The sequence below is a fragment of the Haliotis rubra genome, unplaced genomic scaffold (assembly GCF_003918875.1).
Source record: "Haliotis rubra isolate DU_JTF1 unplaced genomic scaffold, ASM391887v1 Scf1027, whole genome shotgun sequence".
Lineage (NCBI taxonomy): Eukaryota > Metazoa > Mollusca > Gastropoda > Lepetellida > Haliotidae > Haliotis > Haliotis rubra.
In genome coordinates this window covers 307,631-330,080 of record NW_025764923.1, presented here as the reverse complement: position 1 = coordinate 330,080, position 22,450 = coordinate 307,631, and the positions used below count along the sequence as shown (strand labels likewise).

Genomic DNA, 22,450 nt, shown 5'->3' with positions numbered 1-22,450 from the left:
AAACCATTCAGTCGTGTTGCCTCTGCAGCTTCATATTTCGGGGAGGGAACATTATCCCTTTTAAATATTCAACAGGATCAATGAAGGCAGTGTAAGATTTTCTGTTGAGTAAATATAATAATGCTGAAACATAGATTCGAACCCAATATAGCAGATCACATTTCAGTAGTACAACAACGATTTAAAATACTTAGAGGGAACAGGGCGGGTTCCCTGTCTGACTACACTCAGTCAACATGTCTACAGTCGTAACTCACTTATACAACAGGTCCAGGCAAATATATCAATCCTTTTAAAACCTACACCGAAACGCCACAACAAAAGCTGGTCACAGCCAGGTATCCCCTGGTTTGTGTCAAACCTCTGACATTCGTAGAGACCTGAGTCCTCTGTAGTGACGTCATACAGCGTAAGCCTGAACTCTGACCACAGAGGACCTCTTGGTGTAAGTTCAAACACCGTTATCATCATTTGTTTGATCAACCATATATTCTTATCCTTCTATAAACATCAGCGATTTTGAAAGAGATTGAACTCAAAACTACTAACTCTATTTTAAATGTCCTTTCTGTAATGACACAATGTCCTTTTGTAGCTGAATGTTCACATAACGTCTGGCTTTGCGGTGTATGTAGGAAGGTGAAAGTCTCAAGTGATATCTGTACACGGAAGTATGATTATGTGCAACTCGTGTTGGTGACAACAGCAAGTGAAACCCATGATATTTTAGGCAGTTGGACCCTGGCTGCTCACCACTAGGCAATGAGTTACAGTCATGTGTGGCGTGGTAGATCTTGTTTCTGGGGGCACTACTTGTTTTGGTATGTATTTCTACTCGATATTGATACCAACATTTCTTACACACGTTTATTCAAATTAATTTTAGCAATTTATTGCATACACAACACGCTGAATGTTTGATTATTGTATGTGTGCAGTATTGTGTGGACGTATATTGACAATAATGTTTTATGTGTGCGGTATTGTGTGAACGTATATTGACAATAATGTTTATGTGTGCAGTATTGTGTGGACGTATATTGACAATAATGTTTTATGTGTGCAGTATTGTGTGAACGTATATTGACAATAATGTTTTATGTGTGCAGTATTATGTGAACGTATATTGACAATAATGTTTTATGTGTGCAGTATTGTGTGAACGTATATTGACAATAATGTTTTATGTATGCAGTATTATGTGAACGTATATTGACAATAATGTTTTATGTGTGCAGTATTGTGTGAACGTATATTGACAATAATGTTTTATGTGTGCAGTATTATGTGAACGTATATTGACAATAATGTTTTATGTATGCAGTATTGTGTGGACGTATATTGACAATAATGTTTTATGTATGCAGCATTGTGGACGTATATTGACAATAATGTTTTATGTGTGCAGTATTATGTGAACGTATATTGACAATAATGTTTTTATGTATGCAGTGGATTATGTGAACGTATATTGACAATAATGTTTTATGTGTGCAGTATGGATATGTGTGGACGTATATTGACAATAATGTTTTATGTGTGCAGTATTGTGTGAACGTATATTGACAATAATGTTTTATGTGTGCAGTATTATGTGAACGTATATTGACAATAATGTTTTATGTGTGCAGTATTATGTGAACGTATATTGACAATAATGTTTTATGTGTGCAGTTTGGTGGACGTATATTGACAATAATGTTTTATGTGTGCAGTATTGTGTGGACGTATATTGACAATAATGTTTTATGTATGCAGTATTGTGTGGACGTATATTGACAATAATGTTTTTATGTGTGCAGTATTATGTGAACGTATATTGACAATAATGTTTTATGTATGCAGTATTATGTGAACGTATATTGACAATAATGTTTTATGTGTGCAGTATTGTGTGGACGTATATTGACAATAATGTTTTATGTGTGCAGTATTGTGTGAACGTATATTGACAATAATGTTTTATGTGTGCAGTATTATGTGAACGTATATTGACAATAATGTTTTATGTGTGCAGTATTGTGTGGACGTATATTGACAATAATGTTTTATGTGCAGTATTGTGTGGACGTATATTGACATTAATGTTTTATGTGTACAGTATTGTGGACGTATATTGACAATAATGTTTTATGTGTGCAGTATTGTGTGAACGTATATTGACAATAATGTTTTATGTGTGCAGTATTATGTAGACGTATATTGACAATAATGTTTAATGTGTGCACGTATTGTGTGGACGCATATTGACAATAATGTTTTATGTGTGCAGTATTGTGTGTGCACGTATATTGACAATAATGTTTTATCTGTGCAGTATTGTGTGAACGTATATTGACAATAATGTTTTATGTGCATGTGCAGTATTGTGTGGATGTATATTGACAATAATGTTATATTTGCAGGTCTCTTTGTCTGTCACGACAGGATCTGATTACATTGTTACGCGTGTTTGGTCATAACGTGACCATCTCCCTCAACATATCCCAGGCTGGACAAGAGTTTAAAGTCGGCGTGGAAGTTAATAATGATACAGGATATCTCTTTCTTTAAAACTGACACTGAGCTTTACAATCGTGAAAACCAGCCATACATGGTACGGAGCCAGAGATCCCAGTGAACATCACCCCATCAGAGTTCAGGTTTACACTGTATAAAGTCACTACAGAGGACGCAGGGGCTCTACGAATGTCTGCCGTTTGACGCATACAAGGGGGGATACCTGGCTGTGAACAGCTTCTCGTTGTGGCACGTGAGTTATATTTGGTGCAGCATGCGTACACGAGTATGAGAATAGACATTTTATTTGTCATGCATGTGTTACGTCTCCTGTCTTTGGGTTTCTGTGATGTACTTGCCAACATAGTACCATGTGTAAATATCAACACCAGTTGGAGCATACCCAGGGCTGTCACTTTGTGTGGTTTTGTATTACCACATGAAGTGTTCATACACTGACGGATTACTGTAAAGCTGGCACTCATAAGCCACATACAATAACTTAGGCCATGGCCTCAGTCATTCCACAAATACATCATCAGTTCAGAAGAGACTAACTGTCATTCCGTCCTGGGACCTTTGTTGTATTCATTTTGAAAATGAACCGCTATAAGCGGAACATACATGCCAACACTGATCCGAGAGATATTTTTATTATACTTTTTATTTTCCTCTCTCTAAACAAGATCGGATCTATCCACGTCCATATGTTCAAACATACTACTATAACACAACAGATAAAACTTGTTGCAGCATGAGGGGCTGCCATGTTGGAGCACAGAACCCAAAGGCTATTCTTGCATTCTGATTTGTCAATTTGGTAGTGTTTGCCATGGTGATTAATGCAACAAAACTAGTTACAAAATGTTCATATATACTAAAAAGGCAAACGAAACGTCGTATTTTTCAGATTATGGATTTGAGAATTTACCAATGATGCATTTTGATTTAACTAGTTTGTCACTTGATGACTAAAAAACAACATTTGAAAAACATGATTCGAAGACTACATGATAAGTTTGTACAACCACACCAACTTTTTAGATGGTTTTAAAAAATTCACCGTTTTTGGACAAGGGAACAGCTCAAGCAAACGCAACACATTGAGAGAGCACACTGCGTGCATCTCGTGTGCATACAGGTATAAATTCCCAACTTGACTACCGATCCTTCCAGTCGTTTCTGACTACAGCTTAGCTATGCCGAGGTTGACAAAGGGATCACCGTCAACAGGGCCATCGGACGTCTCCACGCAGGTCAACGTGCTAGTGTCATCGCCAATGACTGAATTGTTCTGTAAGAACAATTGAAGTCTCTGACAGCGGTTCAACACCACCAACAGAACAAATGACCGTCCACGTCGTGGTCGTCCTCGGGTAACCACCCGCCAATACCGTCATATATCGTCCGTCACCACCTGCAGAGACCGCAAGGTTCAACAGGGCAATAGAGACAGCTCGAAACACCATTGGCCACCAAAGAGAACCCAGTGACTGCATTGTTCGGCGCGACGCATCCACGCCAGCAACCTGTGCTGTATACGTCCTGCCCTGGGTCCAGTGTTAACGCAACGTCACCGCCGCGAACGTCTACATTCGGGGTACGGAAGTAGAAGCGACAACACTGGCACTGTGATATGGTGAGAAACCGGTTATCCTCTCCGATGAAAGTCGCAGCTGCTGATACCCGTGACCGATGGGAAGATTCAGGGTCTGGCGTCGCAGAGGAGAACGCCTAATGATGAGGCAAAGCGATGAGAGAAACGCTTGGGATGGTCTGGAGCATTTCATGGTATGGGGTGGAATCGACTCAAACCAGAAAAACCGGGCCTGTAATCTTCCAACGTTGGTCCAAGAAAAAGGAATGGTGTGACAGCTGCCCGGTACATCGACTCCTCAAGTCCTACGACACCATGTTGCGCCGTTTTACACGTCATCGGCGTCATTGCGTTTTCCAGTTAAGGATGTACCGCCAGACTCCACCGTATACTTTACACGTGTTCCATACCAGCCAGCCCTAAGCCTCAGACTTCAATCCATTGAGCATTTGCGATAGGATCCAAAGACGCCTCAATGATTATAATTCAAGGCCGCACCGTGACCAACTACGCGGCCAGCGTTCCCAAAAATGTTGACATTTTCGTAAACACTTGGATGTAAACCCCATACATCATTGGTATCAATTATTACTCAACATCCATTGAAAATTATCAAAACATGATTTGGCTTGGCATACTCAATATGAAAAATAGATTACTAAATCACATCATCATTGCTGCAAAGAGACATATTTACTTATGCTGTATTAAAAATATGCTCCTAAATCTAACTTTCTATATAAGTAAAAACTTTAACAGAGCCTATTCTTTGTGGAAAACATATATCAGTTAGAAAATGATAAAATAAATAATTTCCATCATAAATGGAGCCTATCTCTCCCCAGTACTTAGATGACTCAAACTGTATTGACTTGTAACCTCGACATTATCTGTGCCAATATCTATTTAATGAGTGACGTGGAGTGACGGCCTTTACTGCCGCACTCCAGCAAATATTCAGCGTATGGCGGTCTGTAATCGAGTCTGGACGTGACAATCCAGTGATCGCAGCATGAGCATCGATCTGCGCGGGAAACCGATTCACACCACTGTCAACCAAGTCAGCGACACTGACCAATTCGATCCCGTTAGTCGCATCTGTACGACAAGCATAGTCGCCTTTATGAATTAGCATGTTAGACCTATCCTACCCCGACCTATCTCACGGGTACATCTTGTCAATGAATTATTTAATGAATTGCGGCCGCCGGTAAATATATAATAAATGAACATGGTTTTACAGAACATTGTGTGTTTCATCAAAGTATGCAGTAACGATAGGGATCCGACAAAGTTCCATACTATGCCAAGTGTCTTATAGCACCGCTGTCATATTTACAACAGCTGGCCTCGCCCATGGCTTGTAGATGTGTTTTAACGACAGTGTCTGCCGGGAGGACGCGACTGTAATAGTGTCGCTTCTCAATACCATTGATGGTACAAACTGTCATGGGATTTTATGTTTTCTTTTTGAAAATACAGAAAGGAGACATCTGCCCTGACAGGACACGGGGTAGTGGGGTAGCCTGGAGGTTAACGCGTTTGCGTATCACGCCGAAGACCCGGGTTCGATTCCCCATGTGGTTACATTGTGTGAAGCCCATTTCTGGTGTCCCCCGCCATGATATTGCTGGAATATTGCTAACCGCGGCGTAAACCCATAATCATTCTCTTACTCATTTATTCGAGAACACTCCCTAATCTGGAACATCTGCCCAGGTTAAATGCTGATGTTATCTGTCATTACAGAGAAACCTTCAACCCCGAACATCACTGGACCTACATCAGCTGTCTCAGGTGGGCGTGTCACCCTGACATGCTCCTCCTCCTCCCGGAGTCTCCCCCCGGACCACCCTCTGACCATGACCTACATCTGGAGGAGGAACAGTGAGAAGATTCAAGGACGCGAAGATGTTCATGTAGCCGTGCCGAACCTCACTATGAGACACATCAGCAAGGAGGAAGACGGCAACTACAGCTGCCAGGCTGTGGAGGAGGGGCTGGAGTCTGACTGGAGTCACGGACACGACCTGGATGTTCAGTGTGAGTTGAACATTTCACAGCTTGTGACAGTGAGCAGAATAAAGCTTATGAAAATTTAGCCCCCACCAAAGTTGAGTTCAATAAACTGATATGATGCATTTTGCATTTTGCAACATTCAAGGCCTCTGTTACCATTTGATTACAGGCAGTAGAGTGGCGTGTTTGTTAGATCCTTCTGTTTAAAGGCAAGATCCTTTATGGATGACAACTTCTTCATTACATTATGATGTAACGTTTGGTGCTTGATAACGGTATAGAACATATACCTACACGTTGCATCATGATAAAGTAGAGAAGTTGTCATCCATATAGTAGCTGGGCTGTATTGTTACTAATATTACACAAGCATGCCAGAGAGTTCCTTCAGTATGATGAGGCATTGCGGCTGTAAGTGAAGTCCCTCGCGTTTGCAAGATCACGAGATTTGTTCCGAAAGGTAAAGTATTGGTCACACGCCAGTATGCCATGTTATACTTCACTGTTATAACACGAGGATTGTATGTAATTGACATCCGTTCCAGATGGACCAGAGCAGATCTTGTTCAATGGATCAACCAGCACAGTGACTGCTGCAGCAGGTGCCCCTCTCACAGTGAGATGTTCCACTGACTGTAACCCTGCCTGTACTGTAACCTGGTGGAATACATCCACACAGAGGCTGGTTACAGGACACAGGGAGGCTGTGTTGTATGTTCCAGCTGTAGACAGATCAGGACAGTACATCTGTCACGTCAACAACACACATGGGAATAAGTCGAGGAATCTGAAGCTTGATAAACCAAGTAAGAAATTCAGATTTGTCCTGAAAACCAATCTCCCTTTCTTCATACTAGTTCGTCAATCTACGTAAAAGGCTATAAAGCACCCATACAGTCGAGAACGTCGAGATGAAGACACCGTAGGCCACGTAGACAACCACGACGATGTTCTTGTTGTTGTTAATGTACGATGTAACTAACAAAACACAACTGAATAAACATCTCGAGCAATGGTGGGGAAAGTACGGGCATGTTTCTCGGTTTGTTAGATAACTGTACCACACTTAACTGGAAGATACAACCTGTCCCATTGTTTGATCCTCAATATTGTTCGAGTCTTCCTTGTGGCGTATGTCGGAGCTTGTAGTGACCTGTATATCACATTGGCGGTTTCCTGACATGTACAATATGAACCAGTATTTACAATAGTTGTTTGGTTTTCTTGTGTTTCAGATGAAGAACATCTCGTCCCCATGAGCTTGGCTACAGCTGCTGTGTTTTCTGTCATCACCGTTGTCGTTGCTGTCGCTATCGCAATCCGTCTTCACAGACATAGAGCCAAGAAAAGTAATATGTCAAGCTGACGTGAACACTGAACATAGTATCAACATTTATACAATGTCACGTTATCTTAACTACTTCGCTGCAAAATAACATATTGCGTAATTTCGTATATCTCGTACTATTTATTAGCCGATTCTGTAACCATTCTCCAAACGCTTAGTAACCTTCAGTGATTCATCCAGTTAACCTGGTATATACTGACAAAATCAAGAATTCAAATCAAAATCATCGTATTTCAATGTTGATCATAAACGTGGAAATTAACCTGATTACTGCGACATGTACATTTCAGGAGAACATCCGTGCAGGTAAGTACATCGTCAGGGCGAGTGAGTGAGTGAGTGAGTGTGTAGGTTTTCACTACTCCGAGAGTCCTCGCCCTATATCAGGACAAGGACCACAAGAAATGGGGTGTACGGTGTCAAATCTGGAACAAATGCTTATACCACAGGCCCACCCCATCGCCAACCTCAGACTTAATGGACAAATAGGTTCACAGCTATATCTGATGTCATTTTCTAAGCACTACTAAATTACACATCAGTTACACATTATGTTTATTTCCGGCAGTGCTGAAGCTGACAATGAAGAACAGGCCCAGCAAGACCCAAGCCGTGAGTATACAGCGCAATGCTTAGTCTCCGATACTCCACCAAACGAAACGAGTACCTGTGACAACATATCGTTTCGATTCCGTTCTTTCTTCAATATTACTTCAGTTTTCTTCTTCTCATGTTACGCTTCGTGTTAACATCCGCCTCTTTCATACCATAGCTAAATACCGTATTGCTCCGAGAACGCTAAATCTGTAAGCCTTGTTTTAACATCCGTCTCTTTCATACCATAGCTAAATACCGTATTGCTCTGACAACTCTAAATCTGTCAGCCTTGTTTTAACATCCGCCTCTTTCATACCATAGCTAAATACCTTATTGCTCCGAGAACGCTAAATCTGCCAACCTTGTTTTAACATCCGTCTCTTTCATACCATAGCTAAATACCGTATTCCTCCGAGAACGCTAAGTCTGTCAGCCTTGTTGTAACATCCGCCTCTTTCTGACCATAGCTAAATACCGTATTCTTTCGAGAACGCTAAATCTGTGAGCCTTGTTTTAACATCCGCCTCTTTCATACCATAGCTAAAGACAGTATTGCTCTGACAACGCTAAATCTGTGAGCCTTGTTTTAACATCCGCCTCTTTCATACCATAGCTAAAGACAGTATTGCTCTCACAACGCTAAATCTGCCAACCTTGTTTTAACATCCGCCTCTTTCATACCATAGCTAAAGACACTATTGCTCTGACAACGCTAAATCTGACAGCTTCATGCACTTGTAGTTAATCCCAAGCTTTTTGGTACACTGTATTAGTGCGTGGGCTGTTGTTTGTAGCTGTAACACTGTGTTACATAGTCAACGTCCGTGGCTGCTCCAAGCTGTTACGGTAAACCGCTGTTACACCGTCCAGCATTGTACTTCATCAATGTACGTGAGGTGAGGTGAAATGGGGTTTAACGACGTACTTGAGAATATTTCGCTCATATGACGACGTGCATGCGTGTGTATGTGTGGCTGCTTGTACTAGCCGAGACTTAAGCTGGTTTTATAGTGCTAGCTCACTGAGATACCATGCCGCAGTGAAGCATGAATACCCAACTCAGGCGCAGTATACTGACTCCGGGCCGAACAGTCCTTTGTACCCACTACTGCCGATCGCCAGGCAGGGACCAACAAGTACCATATTTTAACGTCTTTTGGTATGAAGCGAACCCGCGAACTTCCGCTCTCCAGGCAGACGCTCCAACCACTATACCACGGAGGCGGTTTCAATGTACTTAAGCATTCCAGTTACATCGTATACATTGTCCAGGAAGATAGTCTGATAGACATATCAGTTACACGGTGTAACATGGTACCTTGGCCAAGAAGATGGTCTGATGGACATACCAGTTAAACGGTGTAACATGGTACATTGTCCAGGAAGATGGTCTGATGGACATTCCAGTTACATGGTGTAACATGGTACATTGTCCAGGAAGATGGTCTGATGGACATACCAGTTACACGGTGTAACATGGTACATTGGCCAAGAAGATGGCCTAATGGACATACAAGTTACACGGTGTAACATGGTACATTGGTCAGGAAGATGGTCTCATGGAGATAACAGTTACACGGTGTAACATGGTACATTGTCCAGGAAGATGGTCTGATGGACATACCAGATACACGGTGTAACATGGTACACTGGCCAAGAAGATGGTCTGATGGACATACCAGATACTCTGTACCTTGGTACATTGTTCAGGAAGATGGTGTAACATGGTACATTGCCAAAATAGATGTTCTGATGGACATACAAGTTACACGGTGTAACGTGGTACATTGTCCAGGAAGATGGTCTGATGGACATACCAGTTACACGGTGTAACATGGTACATTGTCCAAGAAGATGGTCTGATTGACATACAAGTTACACGGTGTAACATGGTACATTGTCAAGGAAGATGGTCTGATGGACATACCAGTTACACGGTGTGACATGGTACATTGGCCAAGAAGATGGTCTGATGGACATACCAGTTACACGGTGTAACAAGGTACATTGTCCAGGAAGATGGTCTGATGGACATACCAGTTACACGTTGTAATATGGTACATTGTCAAGGAAGATGGTCTGATGTACATACTAGTTTCACGGTGTAACATGGTACGTTGGCCAAGATAATGGCCTGATGGACATACCAGTTACACGGTATAACATGGTACATTGTCCAGGAAGATGGTCTGATGGACATACCAGTTACACGGTGTAACAAGGTACATTGGCCAAGAAGATGGTCTGATGTACATACCAGTTACACGGTGTAACAAGGTACATTGTCAAGGAAGATGGTCTGATGGACATACAAGTTACACGGTGTAACATGGTACATTGGCCAAGAAGATGGCCTGATGGACATACCAGTTACACGGTGTAACAAGGTACATTGTCCAGGAAGATGGTCTGATGGACATACCAGACACAGGGTGTAACATGGTACACTGGCAAAGAAGATGGTCTGATGGACATACCAGTTACACGGTGTAACATGGTACATTGTCCAGGAAGATGGTCTGATGGACATACCAGTTACACGGTGTAACATGGTACATTGGCCAAGAAGATGGTCTTATGGACATACCAGATACTCTGTACCTTGGTACATTGTCCAGGAAGATGGTGTAACATGGTACATTGCCAAAATAGATGTTCTGATGGACATACAAGTTACACGGTGTAACGTGGTACATTGTCCAGGAAGATGGTCTGATGGACATACCAGTTACACGGTGTAACATGGTACATTGTCCAAGAAGATGGTCTGATTGACATACCAGTTACACGGTGTAACATGGTACATTGTCAAGGAAGATGGTCTGATGGACATACCAGTTACACGGTGTGACATGGTACATTGGCCAAGAAGATGGTCTGATGGACATACCAGTTACACGGTGTAACAAGGTACATTGTCCAGGAAGATGGTCTGATGGACATACCAGTTACACGGTGTAACATGGTACGTTGGCCAAGATAATGGCCTGATGGACATACCAGTTACACGGTGTAACATGGTACATTGTCCAGGAAGATGGTCTGATGGACATACCAGTTACACGGTGTAACAAGGTACATTGGCCAAGAAGATGGTCTGATGGACATACCACTTACACGGTGTAACAAGGTACATTGTCAAGGAAGATGGTCTGATGGACATACAAGTTACACGGTGTAACATGGTACATTGGCCAAGAAGATGGCCTGATGGACATACCAGTTACACGGTGTAACATGGTACATTGTCCAGGAAGATGGTCATACCAGTTACACGGTGTAACATGGTACATTGGCCAAGAAGATGGTCTGATGGACATACCAGTTACACGGTGTAACATGATACATTGGCCAAGAAGATGGTCTGATGGACATACCAGTTACACGGTGTAACAAGGTACATTGTCCAGGAAGATGGTCTGATGAACATACCAGTTACAGGGTGTAACATGGTACATTGTCCAGGAAGATGGTCTGATTGACATACCAGTTACACGGTGTAACAAGGTGCATTGTCCAGGAAAATTGTCTTATGGACATACCAGTTACTCTGTACCTTGGTACATTGTTCAGGAAGATGGTGTAACATGGTACATTGCCAAAATAGATGGTCTGATGGACATACAAGTTACACGGTGTAACATGGTACATTGTCCAGGAAGATGGTCTGATGGACATACCAGTTACACGGTGTAACATGGTACATTGTCCAAGAAGATGGTCTGATTGACATACCAGTTACACGGTGTAACATGGTACATTGTCAAGGAAGATGGTCTGATGGACATACCAGTTACACGGTGTGACATGGTACATTGGCCAAGAAGATGGTCTGATGGACATACCAGATACACGGTGTAACATGGTACATTGTCTAAGAAGATGGTCTGATGTACATACCAGTTACACGGTGTAACAAGGTACATTGTCCATGAAGATGGTCTGATGGACATACCAGTTACACGTTGTAACATGGTACATTGTCCAGGAAGATGGTCTGATGTACATACTAGTTACACGGTGTAACATGGTACGTTGGCCAAGATAATGGCCTGATGGACATACCAGTTACACGGTGTAACATGGTACATTGGCCAGGAAGACGGTCGGATGGACATACCAGTTACACGGTGTAACATGATACATTGGCCAAGAAGATGGTCTGATGGACATACCAGTTACACGGTGTAACAAGGTACATTGTCCAGGAAGATGGTCAGATGGACATACCAGTTACACGGTGTAACAAGGTACATTGTCCAGGAAGATGGTCTGATGGACATACCAGTTACACGGTGTAACATGGTACATTGTCCAGGAAGATGGTCTGATGGACATACCAGATACACGGTGTAACATGGTACACTGGCAAAGAAGATGGTCTGATGGACATACCAGTTACACGGTGTAACAAGGTACATTGTCCAGGAAAATGGTCTGATGGACATACCAGTTACACGGTGTAACATGGCACATTGGCCAAGAAGATGGTCTTATGGACATACCAGTTACTCTGTACCTTGGTACATTGTCCAGGAAGATGGTGTAACATGGTACATTGCCAAAATAGATGGTCTGATGGACATACAAGTTACACGGTGTAACATGGTACATTGTCCAGGAAGATGGTCTGATGGACATACCAGTTACACGGTGTAACATGGTACATTGTCCAAGAAGATGGTCTGATGGACATACCAGTTACACGGTGTAACATGGTACATTGTCCAGGAAGATGGTCTGATGGACATACCAGTTACACGGTGTAACATGGTACATTGTCCAGGAAGATGGTCTGATGGACATACCAGTTACACGGTGTAACATGGAACATTGTCCAGAAGATGGTCTGATGGACATACCAGTTACAGGGTGTAACATGGTACATTGGCCAAGAAGATGTTCTGATGGACATACCAGTTACACGGTGTAACAAGGTACATTGTCCGGGATGATGGTCTGATGGACATACCAGTTACACGGTGTAACAAGGTACATTGTCCAGGAAGATGGTCTGATGGACATACCAGTTACACGTTGTAACATGGTACATTGTCCAGGAAGATGGTCTGATGGACATACCAGTTACACGTTGTAACATGGTACATTGTCCAGGAAGATGGTCTGATGTACATACTAGTTACACGGTGTAACATGGTCCATTGGCCAAGAAGATGGCCTGATGGACATACCAGTTACACGGTGTAACATGGTACATTGTCCAGGAAGATGGTCTGATGGACATACCAGTTACACGGTGTAACATGGTACATTGGCCAAGAAGATGGTCTGATGGACATACCAGTTACACGGTGTAACAAGGTACATTGGTCAGGAAGATGGTCTGATGGACATACCAGTTACACAGTGTAACAAGGTACATTGTCCAGGAAGATGGTCTGATGGACATACCAGTTACAGGGTGTAACATGGTACATTGTCCAGGAAGATGGTTTGATGGACATACCAGATACACGGTGTAACATGGTACACTGGCCAAGAAGATAGTCTGATGGAGATACCAGTTACACGTTGTAACAAGGTACATTGTCCAGGAAGATGTTCTGATGGACATACCAGTTACACGGTGTAACATGGTACATTTTCTAGGAAGATGGTCTGATGGACATACTAATTACACGGTGTAGCATGGTACATTGGCCCAGAAGATGGTCTGATGGACATACCAGTTACACGGTGTAACAAGGTACATTGTCAAGGAAGATGGTCTGATGGACATACCAGTTACACGGTGTAACAAGGTACATTGTCAAGGAAGATGGTCTGATGGACATACCAGTTACACGGTGTAACATGGTACATTGGCCAAGAAGATGGTCTGATGGACATACCAGTTACACGGTGTAACAAGGTACATTGTCCAGGAAGATGGTCTGATGGACATACCAGTTACACGGTGTAACAAGGTACATTGGCTAAGAAGATGGTCTGATGGACATACCAGTTACACGGTGTAACAAGGTACATTGTCGAGGTAGTTGGGTAGATGAACATGTGAGTTACTCTGTACCATGGTAAATCACCAAAGGTGAACACTGTCCATGTAACTCCGTGACAAACTCCAACAACCTTGCTTTTTTCATGTAAAGATGTTTTGCTTTTCATTTCATAAATATTTCCTTGTTTGTTAGACTGACAAGTTATTTATGGTAATATATGTGCATATACATCTTAAGCCTATTTCCTATTTGATCAACTATCAGTTTCCTTGAACTGTACTGCCTTCTCTCTGGGAAATCTGTAGTAATGATATACATATCAATAGACCGACATCTAGTCCTACAAATATAGCTAGAGTCGGAATCGATTAATAGAACTACAACAAATGAGTGAGTGAGTGAGTGAGTGAGTGAGTGTCACAGTTTGCAATAACAGTACATTTTATGTAAAGCGAAGTCCATCGCCAAGAGTTTTAATTATAGTAGTTATAGGTGTATACGTTCCAGGTTCGGTTATTGTCTATGTAACATCAAGTTTTTCATGTCCCTATGTCTCTGAAGTCTCTGTAAGTGCTAGGTCTGGTGGTACGTGTCATCCGGAGAAGTACATATACTGCCCATGTCGCCCGGCTGGCTAAACGTAAACTTTGTTATATTTCTGAAACCAGGATGTTTCCAATTAGCAACAACTTCTGTTCTATCCCGTCAAAAAAGACGTTTCTAGCTTTCGTTTGAGAATGCGTCTAAATACTTTCCAGAGGGTCATGATAATAGGTAATTTTTAGCTGGGATCTACCAAGGTACACAGTTTCTAACATTCTAGGATAATTATGCCAGTAAGATTCAACCATACAAGTGATATGTCACTGACATATATCACTGACATGATATCACTGTACAACCCATCCTATAACATAAGAGGGCATACTCCGGAGTTTATAGTTTTATAGTCATTCGAAGAGTTTCTGACTACATAAGACGTTTTGTGGATAACAACTTCTTGTTATTCTTTGTAGGACATTTCAGGGCTGATTCTTGTTCCTTCGTCAGATGAAACACTCATGGAACGGCTGACGTGTACTATTAATTGTTGACACACATGGGTATTAGAATATAGAACGTCAATATATCGAACATGATTGCATATACATATCGGAGTTAGGACAGGGCACGATCACATTATTCTGTATAGGGCAAAGTGACTGGATAGTATTCACATACAGTAGTTACACACGGACGTTGTTATACATCTTCCCTGAGTTATCATACACAAGCGATGGGGTTTCCATTATTAATATGTCAACGTAATGCAACACGTGTGTATTGTTCAGATTACCACATGACTGACAGGAATTGCTAAAACACAATACGATAACAGCATTATGCACCTCCTCGTCTCTGGGTCAGTAGGAGCTTAGGATCAAACGTTAAGTACATTAAATGAAATAATCCGGAAGTTGTAATGCAGAGTCTTGTATTGTTTCTTCTGTTTAAGGGATCGTTCATAATTTATGGTTTCTGTGTGTGTGATGATGATTTCTATAGAGAAGCATGTTCAATGTGTATGACCCTCCCCCTGGAATTCATGTTACCCTGCATGTCATGTACCATATCAATTACACACACACACACCCACCCCACCCCCCCAAATTAAAATCATCACCATCTTTTACTCATAGACTTCGAGAATGCCTATTATAGCACACGATCAAAAAGTATGAAATCAAAACTGTTCCAACAAATATCTACAATATGTGTTTCTATTTTGACATCAAATGCAAATCCTGAGAAAAGGGAATCTGAACTACTGCTGTTACCGTGTTATATGTGTCCTACAGATCTGTACTCCAAGGTGACCAAGAGGAGACGGGAGAGACGTGAAGGTAAACCCATAGTTCAGTAACAAAATCATTAAATCATATATCACATGTCCGCCACACCGTGATTGTATTCTGCAGTTCTTCCCTTATCCGATTATTCATTTTTTCGCCACGGGTGAGGCAGGGTTCAGGGAATATTCTGGACCAGTATAGTGTCGCCGACTATCGACAATCTGATGTCTGTGAACTTGAACGGTGTTCATTGTGTCAAGAGGCGGTGGGGTAGCCCAATGGTTGAAGAGTCCGCTCGTCACTCTTAAGACCCGGGTGCGATTACCAACATTTATACAATGTGTGAAAGCCCTGCTGTGATATAGCTGAAATATTGCTAAACGCGGCGTGAAGCCATACTCACTTACCAACTCAATGTGTCAAAACCGCGTTGTGTGTTCAACGCTTGCTTATATAATGATGTCAGTGTAACATTTCATACTGTGGTGCTAGACCCAAACTTTCTCACTTCCACTCACGTGTGTTGTTGCCCCACAGATGTGTACTCGCCAGTCCAGTTCATGAACCTCATGCATGGTGAACAGCATTCGGTGAGTTTACATCACGCACACAGCATTAAGCAGCAGATGGCATGACTTCGGGGCGGTGGGGTAGCCAAGTGGTTAAAGTCATTGGTTGGATGGTTGGTTTGTTGTTTTATGCCGCACTCAGCAATATTCAAGCTGTATGACGGTGGTCTGTAAATAATCGAGTCTGGACCAGACAATCCAGTGATCAACAGCATGAGCATCTATCTACGCAATTGGGATACAATGAATGTGTAAACCACGTCAGCGAGCCTGACTACCCGAACCCGTTAGTCGCCTCTTCACGGGTCCAATGGTCAAAGCGTTAGCTCGTCACGCCGAAGACCCGGGTTCGAATCCCCACATGGGTACAAGGTGTGAAGCCCATTTCTGGTGTCCCCCGCCGTGATATTACTGGACTGTTGATAAAAGAATGTTGATACTGAAGGTGAATTTCCATAATGTCTGCAGAAATATTTTGAGTATGTATGTCAGTATCCGGTGTGTCCACCAGGTTGGGCGATACCCCTCTTGGTGACATACATGTTGATTCACACATATTTGCATTCATGCTGCCTCTAGATGGGCCATACTGGTCTATTGCACATTCTATCGTCCCTGGAACATATTCTTGGTTGTGTACACAAACAACAAATAGTAAATAAATAATGGGGCTCTGGTATCCTCCCATTTGTCAGACATCCCAATAGTCTAACTGTTGTATGTCTAACTAATGGGAGTAAACCTCTATTTGGAGCGTGACTAGGGACAGTCCAACGTCAGTATGCCTTCTTTTCGGAGATAATCGGCGACGACCTGGACACGGTTTAACAGCCATAATTACTTCACACGTGTTACAACATTTAAGGGTAGTGAGTTAGTGAGTTAGCGAGCGAGCGAGTTAATATTTAACGTCACATCGGCAATATTTCAGCCATATCGTGGCGAGTTAAGAGTAGAATGGTCTCGCATTTTTAGGAATGTTCGTCATCGCCATGAATGCGTATTAATGGTAAAATGTTTTCAATTGATCATATGATTTATCTCCAGAGTGAGAGAGAGGCTCTGATCAACAACTCTGGAGAACGGGTGAGTTCTCAACTGCTCATTCGTAGGTGACCCGAAAGATCATGTGCGATCAAATGGGTAAAGCGTTGTATAAAAGTACTGCACGTACATAGCAAGGTGCATGTAGGCGTGTGTTGGAGCATCTATTATCAGTCCGTAGTAATGCCCTGTTTATAGTGCTACATCCCATAACTTACCATATAGGAGCATAACATTGATATCCCACTCAGGGAAAGTAGGCTGCATCCGAGTGAACCAGTCCCTTGTTCAGCCACTACACCACTGAGGGCGTCAAGAGTCGACAGAACCGCAACAACTGTACAAAGAAGGCACTCAGAATTAACATATCGCTTTCATGGTTTAATGGGCCGGTAGGGTGAAAGCGTTTGCTTGTCACACCGAAGATCCGGGTTCTATTCCCCACATGGGCACAATGTGTGAAGCCCCATTTTGTGGTGTCCCTTGCCGTGATATTGCTGGAATATTGCTAAAGGCGGCTTAAATCGAAATTCACTCATTTATAGTTTTATTCAAAACCAGATCAATTAATATTCTCTCGAAGGAGTCGATGTTTGGTTCTTTACGTGATTGTCCGATTTGCCTTCGCTTCACAACAAACATACCGATTGTCATCACCGATTTTCAGTAATGTGACGTCAAATGATATCTGGATCGTCCGGCAATCGAGGTTATTTTATGGACTTGACGTTAAGTACGAACTGCCTATTTGTAGCTGTTTTCATAACGAATACCTGGTTTCCCATAGAAATGATAAGTCATTTTCCATATTAACAATACTCATCAATTAGTTCAACTTTCAGAATGCCGATGGTCTTATCTACGCTGACCTTGACCTTGTGGAACCTCCCCTGGTTGACGGTACGTTCGTCGTACACAGGAAGGAGGAGCCTGTGGTGTATGAGGAGATAGACTTCTCCCTCACCCCCGGGCCACAGCTGCCGGACAAACTCTGGGAGGTTGAGGAAGGGCAGAACTTCTGCGAATGAAGATCCACTCGAAAATTAAACAGGTTTTGTTTTCATGGTTAAGATGTACTGGAATAATGTACATTACCTTGAAAAGAGTAGTTAGACTAAACACAAAACTAAACAGGTAAAATCTTTTTTATTTTCGGAACAATGGAGGTCAGACGAGAGTTATATCTAACATGATCCTGTGTAGAAGACAAACCTGCACATTTTGGCCATCAAACTGGTTCCCCATTCACAACCAGGTGGAAATGAAGACCTACTGATTAAAGCTTAACAAATCTGGTTCATGGATTCGACTGAAATCCTCGGACTCTTTGCTGATTTAGTAATATCGTACGGACAGTACGTTTGTGACCACGGTTTATGGGTACTACTACAGGCATGGAGGATTCCAGTAAGTTTACCTTTCTCTACTACTGTAAGAATATTCACACGCATTATCAGGGTTTCCTCTAAAAAAATCTTCATCTGCCAGCGTTATGTGGAACGGTATCCACAAATAATATCTCTAATATATGATTATTTTATAAATGAAATATATATATATATATCGAAAATTATCAACTGCGCCTTCAACTGGCACGATTACCGTTGGTGCTTTCACTGTCATAGGACCATTCAAAACTCAGGGTCCACAACACTGGTTCCACTGTATTCAAGGTTGAGTTCGTGCAGCCCTATTTATGCTGCTTGGAAGGCAAACTTGCATTTTATAAATGGCTGCTTAATCTCAGCGACACAATGTATTTTGACTCACAGTTGTTAACGGTATGAATTCGGTCAAAAGTTAATATAGTTGTGAATAAAACATAAAACAGGTATTTTAGTAGTGAAAGGACCCTTGCTAAGAGATGTACACATGAAGTATTAGCATTTATTAACCACGTGGTCAACGTATGGGTAATTGCATATGCTAATCTCGTACGTCACACGAGTGTCGTATCACGTTGACCTGTGTCTTAACGACTTGACCTGAGATTCTAACGATTTGATTGGATAACCGATGACCTCTCAGTTAGATCACGTTGTGACGGAACTACTTGTTCATTCATATCGAACACGTGAATTAATTCATTCTACAACTTAGATGCATTCTGGGAATGTAAACATTGCGAACGTTGCCGCGTCGCTGTTTAATTGTGACTCGAATTGAGACATTATATCCGCCGAAAAACATAAACGCAATGTTTCCACCAGTGATGTTAGCCGAGTGAAGCAATTGCAACCAAGATAAGGGGTGCTACGGAGTAGTTTACTGTATGAGGCTATACGAGGCGATGACAACTGACATGCATCGTGACGTCGGTTACCAAGGGGACAGACGAGAATGGCGTAGTGACGTCAAATACAGTGTGACGTCATGCAAAAAAATTCTTCCGCAACAACTTTATGAAACCGGTTTCGGTTTGAAACCATAACAATAACAAAAATACGCTATTGTGTCAATTTAATGCATGGAAGACGTGGGTAATATATAAAATACAACACTCGGTCACATTACATACGAAGTTAGTCTGTCTCACAGTCCCTGAACCACATTATTTTCCCCACTGCAAAGCCTCTCTGCAGTGCTAAAGCCCTAAATAAAGTAAGTCTAGATTTTCTCAGGTTCAGGTTCTGTTAACATCTGCAAGAAAACTAACTTTAGGGGTCGGGTTACAAAGTAAACATATCTAACTACCATGGCTGGCTGGACCAACATCCTCACCAGTGGTCTGGAATCTTGCCTCACATTTTCATCAGTCAGCTCTTAATTAACAAGCACATTGGGTGACATGAAGCTTTTGTGGAGGCCTTGTGCACAGTTTCTGGTCTTGAAGAGACAAATCAAGCAAAATCTTGGGGAAAGGTTCTTCCTGGATGTTATGTTGTAAACAGTATTTGTTTCCTTGCCTGACTTTGGACCACACATAGCAGCCCAATTGTTAATGTGATTAGGGTTTTAATTGTAATTAAAACAAGGATTATTTTTTTGTTCCTGGTATAGGAATATTGTGTGAAACTCTGTTGTGTTTTGAGTATCTCACTTTATCTAATTGCTCTGCAGTAAAACTCTGTGTCAACATATGGCGACCTATTTGTGCACAGGTTCAAGCTGATTGATTTCATCAAGGCATTACTGTCGCTCCTTTGTTCATATGCCAGGATTTGTTTCAGAAACAGAACTCACAAAACAAACGAAGCAACAGTAACTGTGGTATCATGAAGAGTGAGTGAGTTTGGTTTTACACCGCATTCAGCAATATTCCACGTATGGGGGCGGTCTGTAAATAATCGAGTCAGGACCAAACAATCCAGTGATCAACAGCATGAGCATCAATCTACGCAATTGGGATACGATGACATGTGACAACCAAATCAGAGAGTCTGACCACCCGACCCCGTTAGTCGCCTACTCATGAAGAACCAAATTGAAATGGCACAGCATCTCGGAATTAAATCTGTTTACCTGTGTGATGTGATTGAAGCATGCAAGGTGAAATGTAGTGAGGATGATCTAGTTTGTAGAAATATCCAGAACATCTTCAAGCATAAGACAGACGCTGGCCTTTTCACTTCCATTGAACAGTTTGTTTCAAAACAGGGGTTTATCTATATCCTCTTTGCAGATCATACAAATGGAAACTTTTGGATTTTGAGTTCAAATTCATAAATAATTTTGTTGGTGTTCCAGATAGATCTTGCACCTTGGTCATCTAGTCTCCAAGTGACAGTGTGGGCTGCAAGTTTCCAAACTGTTAAATGTTAGGCAGTAGGGGGTCTTGACTGGCCCACATGAGGTGATGACAGCATAGAGATAGGAGATGGCTTAACAGGAGGGCCAATAAATATGCCTGTCACTTATACCGTTATCTGATGGTTGTATGATGTGACTTCTAATTGGTAATGACCCCAGCACGTGTAGCCCCAATACAGATGTTCTTAGTCTCTGAAACTCTGGACTCCCTGGGGCTCCTTTTCAATTTAAATGGGCTTGTTTGTTACTATCAAAATTATATATATTCAGAGACTAAGCATTAGTCTAATACGAAGTATACGAAACTCGTGACCTTCCTAAGGTTTCTGACCTCACTTTCGCCCGGTCAGATACAATAGGAAGGACACTCGTTTCGTATAATTCGTAACGAGACCTCGTGTAGTATTCTCGATGTACGACATCCACCGTAGACATCCATCTTGTGATTATGCTTTCTATTCCATGCATTGGTGATAAAATACACAATGAACCCCCGGAAGGGCTGGGCACCTACGTAGCTTGTCCTGAGACGCGACTGACGGCACCCTAATGTCAGGCTCGCCATCTTCGCTGATGTATGTTGATATCAAAAAGGTTGCTTTGCGTGATATAAATCACTGGATTGTCAGGTCGAGGCGCGTTAGTTTACAGGCCGCCGTCATAAAGCTGGAATATTGCGATTACGTAAAGCACAACGCAAAGATGGCTCTGAATTGATTACGTCAGTGTAGTATGTGTCATCCTTTGGAATTATATGTTTTCCTAATGAACTTATCCCTAAAATATTACATTAAAGTGCGTACTGGACACCTTTTGGACCGGATAACTGAATATGCCTTAAGTACACTGCATCTGCCTTAAATTATCACTGTAGTTATGCAGACTGGTCATAACGTATACTAAATATTTTACCCTTTCATTTGTCAACATCTCCGCGTCACATTAGTATGGACAAGGTTTCATATTACCAATGTTATTACAATATGGGTGATCACACTGTGCAGCTGCTTAAATGTTCTCAAACCGTGAAGATCAGGGTTAGAATTGATCTTCAGTAATCCAAGCTTGCCGTAAGAGGCGACTAACGGAATCGGGTGGTCAGGCTCGCTGACTTGGTTGACACATGTCATCGTATCCCAATTGTGTAGATCGATGCTCATGATGTTGATCACTGGATTGTCTGGTCCAGACTCGATTATTTACAGACTGCCGCCATATAGCTGGAATATTGCCGA

The 22,450-nt window shown here is 42.0% G+C and overlaps 1 protein-coding gene and 1 long non-coding RNA gene across 2 annotated transcripts; both read left to right on the top strand.

The window, feature by feature from the left end:
• The first annotated feature begins 745 nt into the window (after window positions 1-745).
• LOC124271533 lies at window positions 746-5,992 on the top strand. The gene is made up of 3 exons (XR_006897069.1): window positions 746-821; window positions 2,406-2,752; window positions 5,846-5,992. It is a non-coding gene; the product is annotated as an uncharacterized LOC124271533 (long non-coding RNA).
• A 743-nt stretch (window positions 5,993-6,735) lies between these two features.
• Window positions 6,736-19,370, top strand: LOC124271523. The gene is made up of 8 exons (XM_046706670.1): window positions 6,736-6,921; window positions 7,351-7,464; window positions 7,754-7,769; window positions 8,032-8,075; window positions 15,859-15,903; window positions 16,390-16,442; window positions 17,469-17,507; window positions 18,308-19,370. The coding sequence occupies exons 2-8, from the start codon at window positions 7,371-7,373 to the stop codon at window positions 18,491-18,493; spliced, it is 477 nt and encodes a 158-aa protein (XP_046562626.1). The 5' UTR covers window positions 6,736-6,921; window positions 7,351-7,370; the 3' UTR covers window positions 18,494-19,370.
• Window positions 19,371-22,450: the final 3,080 nt, after the last annotated feature.